The sequence below is a fragment of the Lissotriton helveticus genome, chromosome 6 (assembly GCF_964261635.1).
Source record: "Lissotriton helveticus chromosome 6, aLisHel1.1, whole genome shotgun sequence".
In the NCBI taxonomy this organism is placed as follows: domain Eukaryota; kingdom Metazoa; phylum Chordata; class Amphibia; order Caudata; family Salamandridae; genus Lissotriton; species Lissotriton helveticus.
Genome location: NC_136067.1, coordinates 1616841266 through 1616856848, shown reverse-complemented (window position 1 = coordinate 1616856848; position 15583 = coordinate 1616841266). Strand labels below are relative to the sequence as shown.

Sequence of the window (15583 nt, the reverse complement as noted above, 5' to 3'; positions counted from 1 at the left end):
GTGCTGTCTTTACCCCTATGTTGTGTATACCTCGGTTTTCTTCTACAGCTAAGCAAAATCTTGATCTTGCACAGTTGCTACAAGAGCTTACAGTGACCTTACATGATCTGCCTAGAGTAAAGTATCCTGGAGTGGATGGACTTCCGTCAAAATTCTACACTCTCTTTGCCCCTCCCAACCAGCATTCGACTGCTTCAGCTTTATACTACCTCTCAGGAGCGGGGCACGTTCTAGACTCCTTAAATGAAGCTTTCATCTCTATAATGCTCAAACCCTATAAGCACCCAACGGAAATGTTTATCATTCACTATCAATCCTCAATGCTGATTTTTGAGATTCTTAATAAATTACAAGCTAATCAATTACTTTCGAATCTCCCTCTCTTGATACACCTGACCATGTCATAGGTAGTTCCTCGGACTACTTCCCAAGGACTGCATGCAAGTTAGCGCAGATCACAAATTTATGGCAGAAGAAAATAAGTTACTTACCTGTAACTACGGTTATCCAGTATTGGTATCTTTCATAGATTCACATGCCTGAATCATTCCCCGTTGTCGAGATGGAAGTCCCACGGTATAATAAACAAGTAGTATTCCAGAAATGCCATAGGCTACAATGGCCCTGGGCCATGCTAACATAGCCTATCTATGTCCTTTTTCAAAAAAGTACCAAAAGCTGAATGCAGCCAATCTGCTGTTAGCACCCTCTAGAACCTTCCCAGCAGAGGCAGTTCCCCTCAGATTTTCCCAGCACAAGTGAGAAGTGATTGTCTTGATATATAAACAGAAACAGCCTCTATGGGGAGGAGGGTCGGTGCATGTGAATCTATGAAAGATACCAATGCTGGATAACCGTAGTTACAGGTAAGTAACTTATTTTCTTATACAGTATTGGGGTATCTTTCATAGATTGAATGCCTGAATCAGAATAGTAAGCAGTCCCATCCAATTTTTCAGTTTGTCTGTTGAGGATGGTAGGAGACTTAACACATATTGAACCCAAAGTTTAGGTTACAAGAATAGAACATTACTTATGTAACCAACAACTCCATATACATCGCTATAGCGAGAGAAAAACATAGGAAGATAATGCAAGCAAAGTTATCCCTTACTTAGAAATGCTTTACATATTTCCTTTACTTGTGTATATATATATTTTTTTTTCATCTATACCTATATATATAAACTTACACGTATATAGCTTAATATTTGCAACAATCATAAAGAAAACAAAAGTCTCTTTCCAAGGGCTAGAAAGAGGCTTACCTTAATGCAAAAGATGGCGAAGTACTGCCTGGTCCACTGCTGCATCAGCATCTTGTGCGCATTCCTGGCAACAGTGCTGCTTGAAGGTATGTGTGGTTGCAGCACAGCAAATCTTTTCCAACTTTACCCCTGCGAAGGGGACTGTTGAAGTTGCAACTGCTCTGGTAGAGTGAGCGTTTACTATCCTTTTTAAAGGCTTGTTTGCCTTAATAAGACAGAATTGGATTGCAGCAGATATCCATCTTCCGATAGTGGCTTTTGTTATTGCAGTCCCTCTCTGCCTTAGCCATAAGCAACAAGCAGTTGATCAGTTTTCCGAATGTCCTTTGTTCTTTGAAGATAAAACTTAAGGCAGCATTTTACATCAAGTGTATGAAGTGCCTGCTCCGCGGGAGTTGAAGGTTGCGGAAAGTAAGACCGGAGTATAACCGTCTCATTGATGGTGGAACTGAGAAGGCACTTAGGGGAGAAACGTGGGATTAGTCCTTAAAATCACAGCATTGTCCTTGAATATCAAGAAAGGTTTCTTGATTGTGAAAGCTTGGATCTCGCTCACCCTCCTGGCAGAAGTAAGGGCCAGAAGAAAGGCGACTTTTCATGTAAGGTATTTCAAATTAACTTTATGAATGGGTTCAAATGGCCATTTCATGAGCTGTGTGAGAACCACATTTAAGTTCAATTCCAGGGGAGGTGCCCGCACTGGGGGGAAAACACGGAATAGTCCTTTTATGAATTGTTTGACAAGGTTTGATGCATACAGAGAAGTGCCACATGAAGCTCTTCTATAGCAAGAGATGGCAGCTAGATGCACTTTGACAAAGAGAAAGCTAAACTTGATTTTTCCAAGGAGAGAAGATATGGTAAAATCTGTTGCAGGGATATCTGAAATGGATGTAGATATTTTCGATGGCACCAGGCACAGAATTATTTCCATTTAAGCTTGTATGTCTTTTTGGTGCTTTCCACTCTAGATTGTGATGGAATGTCTCACTCCTGAGAAATGCTCATGTCCTTGAATTCCATGAATTCAGGAGCCAGGCATGCAAATGTGGAGATTCCGGATTCGGATGATTCACTTGACTGTTGTCCCTGGACAGAAGAGGGGGGACAGCTGGAGACAAATAGGTCTTGTTTCTGACAGGTGAAGAAGTTCTGGAAACCAATGCTTCCTGGACCACCTGGGTGCGACAAGAATCGGGCGACACTCCTCCCTTCATTTTGGTCAGTACTCTGGCAACCAATGGGATGGGGTACCTGCTGGCATAGAATCAGTATTTGGTATGGTGTTCGTGGCAAAGAGGTTCAGAGTTAGTTTCCCCCATAAAGCAAACACTCTTCAACTGGACTTGATTGAGTTTCCATTCTTGGCAATTGCCTGTCGCTCTGCTGAGAGCATCTGCCAGCGTGTTGTGTAGACCTGGAACATGCTCAGCTTTGAGAGAGATTCCTTGCTCTGTCGCCCAATCCCACAGTTCCTGCGCTTCTGTAGAAAGCGGGAGAGATTTTGTTCCTCCCCGTTTGTATATGTAAAACATACTGGTTGTGTTGTCCGTAAGGACCAGTACAGAGGAGCCCGCTATCCTCGAAGGAAAGCCTGTAAGGAGAGGAATATGGCCTTTACCTCTAGGCTGTTGATATGGCTTTGCTTTTGGTCATTGGACCATTTGACTTGAATTTGAAGATCCTGCAAATGGCCTCCCCAGCCATCCATGGAGGCATCTGTTGTCAGGGTGAAATCTGGTATTTCTTGCAAGAAAGTCAATCCTTATTAAAGATTCAGGGTGTGCTACCACCATTTCATTGCGGTCTTCATGGCTGGGGTAATGTGAATGATGTCTTTGAAAGATCCTGATGTTTGAAGCCATTGTTTATGTAATTCTTCCTGCGGAGGTTTCATTTTGAGTCTTGCCAAAGGAACCAGATCGATCGCGGATGAGCACATCCCTAGCAGCGACTTGTATTTTCCCACTAAAATGAACCTTTTTCTTGAAATGCTCTTTGCCAAAAGATGTAGCTGGATTTGACATTCCTCTGACAAGAATGCTTTGCATTGAACCGTGTCCAATCTGGCTCCCAGGAAAGGTACTGTTTGACTGGGGATGAAAGAGGATTTTCTGACGTTTACCGTCAAACCTAGTTTGTTGAACAATCGTAAACAAGCTTTGGTGGTTCTGGGCCCTTCTTTTGCCGTGGAAGCCTTTAACACCCAGTCGTTCAAGTATGGGAATACTTGATGACCTTGAGAACGTAAAGCTGCTGCCACGGGTGCCAGGCATTTTGTAAATATCCTGGGCGCCGATTTGAGACTGAATGGGAGAACCTTGAATTGGTAGTGGGTACCAGCCACTGAGAATCGGAGGAATTTTCTATGCTTCCGATGAATGGGGATGTGGAAATAAGCGTCTTCCAAATTGAGGGAGGTCATGAAATCTCCTTTGTTGAGACGTCGTAAGATCTTGGTCAAAGTTACCATCCTGAAAGTTTGCTTCCTTAGGAATTTGTTTAACTTTCTGAGATCCAAAATCGGTCTCTATTCCCCTGACTTTTTCATGATCAAAAAGAAACCTTGCCCTCTTTGCAGAGTTGGAACTTCCTCTATGGCTCCTTTCGCAAGCATAATCTTTGTTTCCTTTTGTAATAAATGAAGACGAGGGGGAGGAGTTCCCCTGGGTGGTGTAGTTGGAGGTTTTTGTATGAAGTCCAATGTGTGACCGAAGGTGAAAAAATCTAATACCCAACGGTCCGATGTTATACTCTCCCATTGCTGGAGAAAAATGCATATCTTCGCACCCACAGGAGGGGAAATTGAAAGAGAAGCTGGTACCCTGGTAAAATCATTATCTTCTTCCGTTGTCCCTGCTTTGGGTCGATGTTCTCTTTTGGCCCTCTTGGCGAGAGAAACCAGCCGTAGCCGGTTGACAGTAGGAAGCAGGTTGAGAGGATTGCCTATATTTTGTCTGGTAGGGCTGGTATTGTTGCATTCTTTGGTAGTTCCCTCTGTAAGTGGAAAACCCAAGTCCTTTAGCTCCTCTTGAAGGAATCTTTCTGTATTGAAGGGAACCTACAGATTTAGCATTGTCTGTGTCCTTTTTGATGGAAAGAAGCTCTTCATCCATATGTTTGCAGAATAAGGATACTCCACCATATGCCATATTCCGAACTTTTGTTTGGACCTCTGGTCTAAATGTCATCGTAACACAGCCACCCCTGCCAGTTGACGGAAACCCGTGTTGGCTATGTCCATAGCACAATCGATTGTTTCAGAGCTGCTCGTTCACCTTCTATGAAGATCTTTCTGGCTTCCTGCTTCCTGTCCTCAGGAATAAGATCTATTAGAGAAGCCATATCAGACCACTTCTGTCTGTCATAACGTCGATGATAGCCAAAGCATTGGCTGCTTTGATAGTGGTCGCAGTCATGATGGAGAAGCGCTTTCCAATAAAGTCAAGCTTACGCCCTTCCTTGTCCGGAGGAGTGGAGATCGGGATGGCCGGGTTCTTAGATCTCCTTTGTGCTGCCTGTGAAATAACAGAATCCTGTTTCGGATGGCCATCAAACAAGAAGGAGAATTTTCCGGAGCTCTGTATTTTTTCTCAATGCGAGCGAGCACTGGTGGTATTGTTGCCGGGGTAGTCATTTCCCTCTTGCCAAATGTAGTCAATGATAGAATTGTGCCCATTGACTTTCTGGCTTCCTCTTTAAAGTAATACAGGAAGCAGTCTGCATGCTTAACTTCCATGGGGAGATGGAATCTATTGGAAGCCCTCTCCATTAAGTTGTGGAAACCACCTATATCTTCTAGTGGGGAATCCGCTGGATGGTGTGACGGAGGTGCTGGAGTAGGAATAACATAGTCCTTCCAGGGATCAACAGCGGGATTTCGCCCTCTTCTCGCTCTTCGTCTGAAGAGGAATGGTCAACAGGGTCAGCCTCCTGTGGTACTGTAGGTGTTACTGGTGAATTGGGATTCTCAGGTATTTGCGCCTGTAATTCTTTGGGAACCTCTTGAGATGGAAATCTTTGCTTGTAATCTGCTAGCATAGTTTGTAGATCTTGAATCAAGGTTGGCGGCAGATGAGCCATATGTCTATGATGAGGTTCTTAGTATTCCTAATGTTGATAATAGCGCGGTGGTGCCAGATATGGCTGGTAGTATTGATGGTCCTCGCACACATCATCATCAAAATCCTGGTACTTCACGTGCAACTCCGAAGGACTGTGTGCTGCTCCTTATATTCAATCGTCTCCTTCTTCCTCCACTCAGATTTCTAAAGGTCCAACAAATGCAATGGAGGTAATGGAGAGATTTTGCTATGAGCTGACATATTCGACTGGAAAAATGTCTTTGTCACCCTAAACAATGTTGACGGTGGCGTCGATGGGCTTCTAATTACAGCCGCTGAAAATCCTGTTGTCGACGGAATCATCATCAACGGGGTCATAGTGGACGGGATCAATGTCGACTGAGTCATCGTCGGCGGGGTCATCGGCGACTTTGTCGTAGTCGACGGTTCTCTCACCCATGAACCCCTCGTAGAGGGGGCCGTCGTCAGTGGCAAACTTGGTGTTGATGAAGACATCGACGGTATCTTAAACAGTTTCAATGAAATTCTCACTGCCTGCAAAGGCGGAGCAGCCGTCAACGACGGCAGCGTTGGTGATATCTTCGTCAATGGTATGGGTCCGGCAATAGCCATGATCGCCGCCGTGATTGATGTCGACGGGACGATAACGTGATTGTGTAACTTGCCGTCATCGATGACCCAGTGGCTGCCGTCGGCGGTGCCATCGTCGACGGGGATTTCTCCATCCTGCCATTACCAGGAACAGATGAAAACGCTCTGTGTTTCTACTTTTCTTTCCTCAAAGTAGTAGAAGAGACAGAGGTTGAGGGTTCAGAGGAGACTTTAGATAGCTTCTCCTTACTTGAACCTTGCTTTCTGGAGAGGGTTTAAGGTGTTTCCTGCCCTATTCAGAGCCTTTCTCCACAGACCTGGATCTTTTATGCGGTGTAGGCGATCCATCATTGTCCTCTTCCGACGATTTGTGGTGCTTAGTGGACTGTAACCACAAAAGCAACCTCCTTTCTCTGTCTCTCAAGGTCTTAGAAGAGAAAGTGTGACAGATTTTGCACAGTTTTACCTGATGAGCTGGATGGATGCAGTCCTTATGAGGATCATCAACATGAACCCTTTCCTTGCCACAGGTCTTGCAGCCGAAAGAGTCCTATCTTAACAGACATAATGAACAGAGTTTTAAAGAAAAAACCTGAAAGGTTAGAGAAAACTGAGTAGAACTCAGGGAGACTCCCTTAACACACGACGTGCGGTGAAAATCTGAGGGAAACTGCCTCTGCTGGGAAGGTTCTAGCGGGTGCTAACAGCTGATTGGCTGCATTCAGCTTTTGGTCCTTTTTTGAAAAAGGACATAGATAGGCTATATTAGCATTGCTCAGGGCCATTGTAGCCTATGGCATTTCTGGAATACTGCTTGTTTATTATACCGTGGGACTCCAATCTCGACGACGGGGAATGATTCAGGCATGTGAATCTATGAAAGATACCCCAATACTGGATAATCAGGGTTTATGTTCATCTGATGACAGATCAAAATCAGGATTAAATAGCAGGTGAAAATAAAACTACAGATTTTCTAATTGTGTACTATTGGTGCAAGCCAGACTTTCCTTGCATGACACTCTGCACATGACACGGCATTTTCCCCCAAGCAAGGTAATCCCCTGCAGTCGCCCTCCCTCAGGAACATATTCCTTCAAAAATTGACCTCAACTTTGTTCCTCTGGGTCTTCTGAGCATGGGGGTAGCAAACATGGTTGGGTTTTTAGGGTTCAGTGTGCCCACAAACAATAAACTGGGTGTAGTGGTTTTTGGAAATTTGGAAAGTTGCTGCAAGAAAAATCCCATCCCAGGGCACCTTGTGGGGTCCCCCAGGGCTCCTCGTTAAGCCCCACCCTTTTCAATATCTATGTCTCCTCCCTCGCTCTGGTTATTCGCTCCTACGGGGTCGAACTGACATCTTATGCAGACGACACACAGATTGTGGTGTCACTGCTCCCAGGAAGAGAGGATGAAGTGGCCTGCAAGTTCCAGGAATGTATGGTAGCAGTTGGCACCTGGATGGCCAAAAACTGCCTAAAGCTGAATTCGGCTAAAACCGAAGTGCTACTTTTTGGCTCCACAGTCAACTTCTGGAGTTCGAAGTGGTGGCTCGAGGAGATGGGGACACCCCCCATTCCGGTTACTTAGGTTAAGAACCTAGGCGTTGTGATCGATGACAAGCTCTCTTTCATACCCCAAGTAAATGCTTTATCCTCATCCATCCACTGGACATTGAAAACCATTCGGAAGATCCTTCCTTTCGTACCAGAGGAATGTAAAAAAACTGTGATGACGGCCCTTGTGTTATCACGACTCGACTCTTGTAATAGCCTACTCCTCGAGGCCCAACAAGGAGTGCTCAATAGGCTACAGATACTGCAGAATGCAGCAGCCCGTCTTCTCACAGGCCTACCAAAGTTCGCTTCCATTTCTCATGAACTGGTGAAGCTACACTGGCTGCCAGTACGGAAGCGGATATCCTTCAAGGCCCTGTGTACAGTCTTCAAGGCAGTCCACGGAATTGGCCCGCCATTCCTTAGACAGCACTTTCAGTGGTATAGACCAGGTAGGCCGCTCAGGTCAGCGGGTCTTGGGCTTGTCAAGACCCCACGCATTAGGAAAGTGTGTTGGGGGGGCAGAAGCTTCATCCGAGGGGCTGCCTTAGCTTGGAATGCCCTACCGGTGGCCCTTCAACAGACTACTGACCTGATGACCTTCCGCAGAATTCTGAAAACGTGGCTTTTCACAAACTAAACAGTAGGCTTAGGCTATGGGAGCTATCACTACAGCGCCAGGACACCGTCCGGTAACAGCGCGCTCTACAAATGTTATAAATAAATAAAAAATAAATAAATATATTTTGGTCACAGATATCTCCTCTGGGATGTATTGAAACATACCACAACCATTTACAGCCATTTTAGAAGCCATAAAACACCGACAGAAACCAAACTTGAACTGTGCACAAGAGACAGTGAACCTTGAACAGCAGTTCACAAGCATTGAAATGTTATACAAGGCCTCATTTTAGTGATACACTTCCTTCCTGAGTCTGAATGATTGTGAGATGATTGAGGGTGCATGTGAAGAATGAGACCTCCAAAGTCACAACTTATTACTTTGAACTCCCCTATGTGATTTACGCCTATGCAGGTCTGACACAGATATGCCACAGACAGGGGATGATTCGCATAAGAGCTGTCTTTTCATAACAGCTTGAGATTTTTAGAAAAGTTGTGCGTTCAGTGAGACAGAAACAAATACTAAATACAGATGTAACCATACATGCCAACCCTCCCGATTCAGGCAGGAGACTACTGATTTCAAAGCTGGTGACCCGCATCGCGATTCCTGGATGTAAAAAGCCAATTCCTCTGCTGGTTTCTGCCGACAGGGACTAGTCTAGTGAGACTCAGAATATGCACTGACAGTACCCTGCTCCTGCAGGCAAGAGCACAACATTTACGTCATGCTTTTTCTGACCGCTATAGTGCTTTCAAGTAAGGGGAAAAAAATATTTGCATTTCTGAAACCCGATCTTGCGGCAGCAAACTTGCAAGTCCCAGTAGACCCAATTCAGGTAAATGGGAGGAATATATTCTCTACATTTTTTTCTTAAATCTCCCACATTCCTCTTCTAAAATGTTGGCTTGTATGATGTATTCATAATTGGTAAACACATTTGAAGACAGGGCAATAGAGCGCAGTTGATAAAAGGAGCAGGAAAGTAATTTTTAAATGTATACAAATATCTACAAAGTCCTTTTTGGCGTAATCAAAATTGAAACTAACATTTTCATTAGAAAAGGTATAAGATGCTACGCACACCATAACCCACAACCTGAACATGCTCTGCTCAGAACGTCCCATTTTACATCAGTGTTGACATCTCAAATTACATCAATAACAACATGACTGATGACATCACATGACAGCACCAATGGCATCTTGTTAAATGCTTTTGCTGTTGCTAATAAACAAATAAAATAAAAACATAAAGTAAGGAGTTTGTATTGGTCATTTGCATTTTGGCAGTGAGCCATCTAGCTTGGCATCTGTAGAAAGCGGTGAGTGTGAGTCCTTGGAAGATGAAAGCTTGGTCTGCTGGTAAAAGGTAAAATTGATTACTTTGTCTGAAGGGACCGAGAAGTACTGGGGAGTTGGATTATGAGACATTTTCAGGCATCTAGTTTACGCATTACAATCGTGTTATTTGGATTTGGTAGTGTGCCAGGGTGGAAGGCTAGGATGGATCTTTGAACATTTCAGTACCTACTACTTAGCCGGTGGTTGGCAGTTGGAGAAATTGATGATGTTAGCTTTATAGATGATTTGAACAGCAAGTTCTATGTTGATGGGAGGGGTTTCAGGGTGTCAAGAGGAGATAGTGAAAGTGGAAAAGAAATGCAGAAAATTCGAATAATTTAAAATGTTTACATGTTTAAATCTCAACGAACTGTACATAAACAGCAGAACTTTAACTTCCTTTCCAGTTTCTGTTTCATTGATAAAGCGTGATGCTTGAAAATCCAACTATAAAAATTCAATATATACACATACTACATGGAACCCTGCAATCCTTGCACAAATGTTTGACTCTAACCCCTAGATTCATCATTGTCCCATTTTGCGAGTCCTTAATAGCGATTATTAAGGAATCGCTATTAAAGACTCGCAAAACGGGATTCATGAAGAAATAGCAAAGTAAATTGCGATTCCTACAGCTTCCTTATTTACGATTAGCAAATTGCTAATCGCAAATAAGGAATAACTCCCCATTCATTCCTATGGGCCTAAAGGCCCATAGGAATGAATGGGGAGTCAATCCTTATTTGCGATTAGCAATTTGCTAATCGCAAATAAGGATGTGATTTCAAGGGTGCCAGGGGTGTCCAAAGGACACCCTGTAGCACCCCTGAAATGGAAATGTAGCCTGATGTTGCGCAAACACATGTCCAAAGGACATGTGTGTGTGTAACATACCACTTAGAAAAATACACTAAAGTGCATTTTTCTAAGTTTTTGCTATTTACCACGAAGTCAGACTTCGCGGTAAATAGCGGCCAAAAATTGCGAATTCGCAATTCTTAAATGGTTCATGAATTGCATTTAAGGAATCTCAAATAGAGATTCCTTAATTGCAATTCCTCGCAAAATAGCGATTTTGCATTTTGCGATTTTTGCATTTGGGATGATGAATCCCAAATGCAAAAATTGCGCTCTCAAAGAGCCAGATTCGAATCTGGCCCTTTGCGAGCGCCTTTTCCCTTGATGAATCTGGCTGTAATTTCCTTCTTCTGCCTTTATTAGTGAAACAACCTAGCTGCTGAACTGCAATAACATATTACAGTAGAGTAGAAGAGTTGTGATGTGATAATGCCTGCTTTAAGGGCCATGGTGAAAGGCACATCACAGAGCTTAATTACAACAGACGTTTAGACAATGAAATTGAGAACTGGCATTTAGAACAGTGATCAACAGCAGAAAGAAGCTATTTACCGCAATATGCTTTTGTACACTACAGGTAACTCTAGGAAAGACAGTCTCTATGAATGTTTCTACACATTCTGGTTAAAAGCAGTTTTTGAATATTTGAATATCTTTTGAATATCTTTTTGCAATAAATAACTAACTGATTTTGGTGTGTTTAATTTCTCACACAGATTCTACTTTTATTTTTCATGTCACCAACCATACTGTCTCTTTCATATAAAAGAGCAAAACTCCAAGGATTATTGACTTTTGAGGCAAGGGTGATGATGTGACCATGTAGCATTAAAACAAATAAAATACCCTGTGCTCCACATTAAAAGTATATTGCATGTCACCTCGGAGTTTCATGACACCTTAAAAAGGAACTTGCCCTTAAGCGTTGTTCCTCTATATGGTCACAGAACTTCTTGATTACTTGCAATAGGTTTATGGCAGTTGTTGGACTTGGCCCTTTTTGCAGGGTCATCCATGACCTTTTTGCCTTCCTCCTAGCCTTCATTCTGACATGGTGTTGGTAGTTTTAGGACTCTGGACACTTTAGCACTGCTGTTCAGTGTTAAGTGTGTGTGCTCCCTGTGGTAAACATGGTAGGATTGGTCTACACCTGTTTGGCGTTTTTAATTTACCTGTCAGTGCCTTGTAAAGTGGTATCTTGGATACCCAGGGCCAGTAAATTAAATGCTACTGGTGGGCTTGCAGCGCTGATTGCGCCACCCACCAAAGTAGCCTTTCAAATCTGTCTCAGGCCTCTGCCATTGCAGGGCCTGTGCGCGCAGTGTTACTGCCGTGGTGACGTGGCACCTAAAGTATGTGACAAGTCTGTGACCCCTCTTTTTCTGCATGTCAGTCACCCCTAAGGTAGGCCCTAGCTAGCCCTATGGGCAGGGTGAATTGTAGGTGAAAGGTATGGCATGTACCTTAAGTGTGTGACATGTCCTGTTAGTGACAAACAGCCATTTTTGTTTCTTACTACTGTGAGGCTGCCCTCTCATAGAACTGCATTGGGGATTCCCTGATAAGTGTTTCAGTGGAAATTCCTGATATGAGAGGAGCAGCGTGGTCAAGTTTGGTATGTTTGGAATAGTGATAATAAATGCTGCGTAATGGTGTGCGCAGGCTTATTATCACTATTTTAGAAATGCCACTTTTAGAAGTTGGCCTTTGTGTGCTATGTGTCTCCCTGCCTGATGTGTTTTGCATGTCTGGCTCTGGAATGACAGGGGCTGGTAAGGTGTGTGCCTCCAGGGAGGGCAGGGTAAGTCAGCACTAGGCTGAATAGGAGATCTGCATTTGGAGTAGTGGGAGTAGTAGTCCCCTGACCCTGAATAAGTCTGTGCCTGCCTGGGTGAATACTGGCTCCACCCCCTGTGGTGTGTCTGATGACCGAGCCCCCACCTCACAAAGGGGAGTAGAAGCATGGTAAAAAGTGCTCCAATACCCCCCTCAACCAGTTGAGACTGGTTCTCCAAGCTCTGTGCCAGGGCAGAACAAAGGGAAATTAAGTATATATACTGGGGCTGTGACTCCATGTAAGGTGTGCTTCCTTGTGCTGTTCTTGAGTGCGGCTTGGACCTGCTGGGCCCCAGGAGGAACCGCCACGTGGGCCCTGTGGTGAGCTGGCCTGTCTGGGCCCAGCTCTGCCCCTGATGGTCTTGGGCCGGCAGCTCTGTGCTGCGTGAGCATTTCCAGGAAAATCCCGGTGTAGGGATTCCCCCCGTGCTGCAGGAACGAAGCGGGAGCCCACCCCTGCATTCTGTGCCCCTTGGACCTGGAGCCTACCACGCAATTCTGGGCTTAGCGGGCCACCGAGAGCACCGAAAACATAAGTCAGGCACAAGTGCCGGACTGTAGGCTGGGCCAGGAAGGAGTGCCAGCTGGAAAACAGGCAGAGTTGTGCCTGAAGGAGGGCGGGAGCCTACCCCACCTCCATGAGCGTAAGCAGAGAGGGCTGCAGAACTTCTAGTCCAGCGGAAGCCCACCCCGCATATCACAGTCAGAAGAGTCGGGAGCCTTGCGGGCTCCATTTCCGCCCCGTCTCATGGAGAGAGAAAGGCAGGTTCCTGAAGGCCAGAGGGGTGAGAAGAGGCCCCGGGAGCGGGGCAGGCCAAGGCACATTGTCGGTGCCTGAGAACCTGGCGCAAGGAGACCAGAGGAGACCCCGAACAGCACTGGTGAGAGGGGCTGAAACCTGAGTATTGTTGGTACCAAGAGATGGCTCAAGGAGGAGCCCGGTGAACGAGGCTCCCTAGGCACTGTTAGTGCCAGTACTTTGTCTTCCACAGCTGCACTGCACAAGAGGGGGAGTTGCAAAGAAGGGGCATTGTTGTAGGAGTCCAAAAGGGAGCCTCCAGAGGCACGGTGGTGCCAAAGTCAATTTTCTCAGCAGCATCGTAGGAGCGGGGTCAGCTGCAACGAAGGGGCATTGCTTTTGATACAAAGGTAGGGGTGAGATACACCCCCTGCCCCCAGTGCATTGCGAACATTGTTTTCTCTGCCAACGCAGCCGGAGGGTCAGTGGGAAGGCACTATAATTTAGATCCCTGACTTTTGGACAGAGGGCATTTGGGCCCCGAGAAAGGCCAGTTGGCCTGGGGTCATTTGGTGTCCTGGTGTGGCGTAAGGCCCCCAGGAGTTGTGTGCATCTCCTTAGTGTTACAGGGGTGCACTGCTGGGTATTAGGATGTATGCCTAATGTGATGCCTAATGCAAATGCCATGCTTTGATGTTTATACCTAATGAGATTGCATAATGTGTTTATGTTTAATGTGATAATGAGGAGTTCATTATTTTACCAGTAGTTACTGGTTGTGTTATTACTTGTGCTTTCTGATGGTTCTGACCGTGGCCCGATTGGCCCGATCATGTATATAATCCCCTGTGAATTACTACCTGGTGCCAGTTGGCACAGTGTATATTGTGCGATTATGATTCTAATGTGTTTATTATAAAACAAAGGCGATTTTTTTTATATAACCTTGTGTGATGTTTCTTTTGTAGTGTGCCTAGTGTGTTGCTGCTGTGTGTGTCTGTTGCGCAAACGCTTTACACATTGCCTCTGGGATAAGCCTGACTGCTCGTGCCAAGCTACCAAGGGGGTGAGTAGGGGTTATCTTCAGCGTGTATCTCCCTTGCCCTGACTAGAGTGGTGGTTTCTGTCTGGCTTAGGCGCAAGCCCTAGCCAACCAGAAATCCCATTTCTAGCAGCAGTGATACCTTATCCCATGTATATTACTCTCTTCAGAACAACAACCTCACTTTCAAAGAAACCCCTGCAGTCAAAACAACACATTTCACACAATTATAACAGTGCTAAAAATAGGTAGAAAACTTTTTAAAAGTGCAGAAGACAGATATATAAATTCTGTTTTAAACTGAATCGTGAGTACATGGACCTTCAATGTTTTGTCTTTCTAGGATCTTGCTGCAGCATTGCTCTGAAGCATACAAATACAAAAAAAACAGAAGTCGTACCTGTCTCATTAAAAGAACTACATGGAAGCACGGGCAGTAACACATGATCTGGTCTCCATCTCCTGTGGCTGAAAGATAAAGAAAAATGGCATGAAATCAAGCACATTTTCTGTGAGACTTTCTAGTCTGGAAAACGTTATCTTGCTGATGTATCCCCATCATCAACATTTTCTGTCAATTACATAGAAATATATATTTGAAAAAGTGTTTTCCCTGTCCCCTTGCAGTAACTTAACTTTATGCTGAAACTTACAAACCCCTGCACCTTTTTTCAGGATCACAGAAGCATTGGATCATTGTCAGATTTGATATGTAAGTAAAATATGACTCTACAAACAATAAAAGCCCTCAGGTATGTAAATCCTAAATGGTGCTCGCATAGGGAAAACAGATGATTCCAAGCCATATCTTGGCAGTTGCGTGACTGTGATGCCTATTGTGGAACTATAGTTTTCCAAGCCATTTATGACACCATTTTCAAGTCTCGGGCTGTAATTTAACTAGTGAATGCTGGAATTTACAGGTTCACCTCAATTGAACTAGATGAATTAAAATTCAAGATTTCAGTGTTTTTAGAAAGAAAAACAACTGAAATAAGGTGTCCACAATAACAATAAGTCGTCTAGTGACACGAACTTGTTTAACTAACCATGAGAAATTGATTATGGCGTGTTATGGAATACATCAGACATTCTGACACAGGAGCCATAAGCTATTACCCACCAGGCACATCAGCCAGAACCTATTCAAGAGGTGTGTGAAGCAATCCTGAAGGCGGGCCCTCTATTCAAGCACACTGGCCACCGTGATGGGTTAAAAAGATGAAGACAAGGTATCTGAGGAGTGCTATTATTACCTCTTTCAAACTTGTACATATTCTTGGGTCTTCTATCAATTATTAGGCGACTCTGCCAAGTGTCATGATACCTGGCTCCTAAGCTGTATTTCAAATGTCACAAAAATAACTTCAAGCAGAAGTATTTTCTTTTTACCTACAGGATTTTTGTAGTTTTCTCAATTCCTCAGTTAGTTATGATTAAAATATTTAAAAAAAAACCAATGGTCTCAATTCACAAAGATTTTTCCGATAGTAGATGTGGCCTACTCTAGTATTTGCAGGAGTAGGTGGCGCCTGCACCTGCATGAAAGCTGCAACCTCATATTGAGTACACCTCTTGTGAGTAATAAATAAATGCTCACACCCACGTTATTATGCAGAGAGAAGTATATGAC

The 15583-nt window shown here is 44.3% G+C and overlaps 1 protein-coding gene across 1 annotated transcript in view; it reads right to left on the bottom strand.

Moving 5' to 3' along the window:
* The window catches only part of LOC144763635 (N(4)-(Beta-N-acetylglucosaminyl)-L-asparaginase-like), a 391860-nt gene that overhangs the window by 77188 nt on the left and 299089 nt on the right, over positions 1 to 15583 (bottom strand). The window contains exon 8 of the mRNA XM_078649411.1: positions 14351 to 14418. Within this exon, the coding sequence (XP_078505537.1) occupies positions 14351 to 14418 (68 nt within the window). The remainder of the gene's footprint in view (positions 1 to 14350; positions 14419 to 15583) is intronic.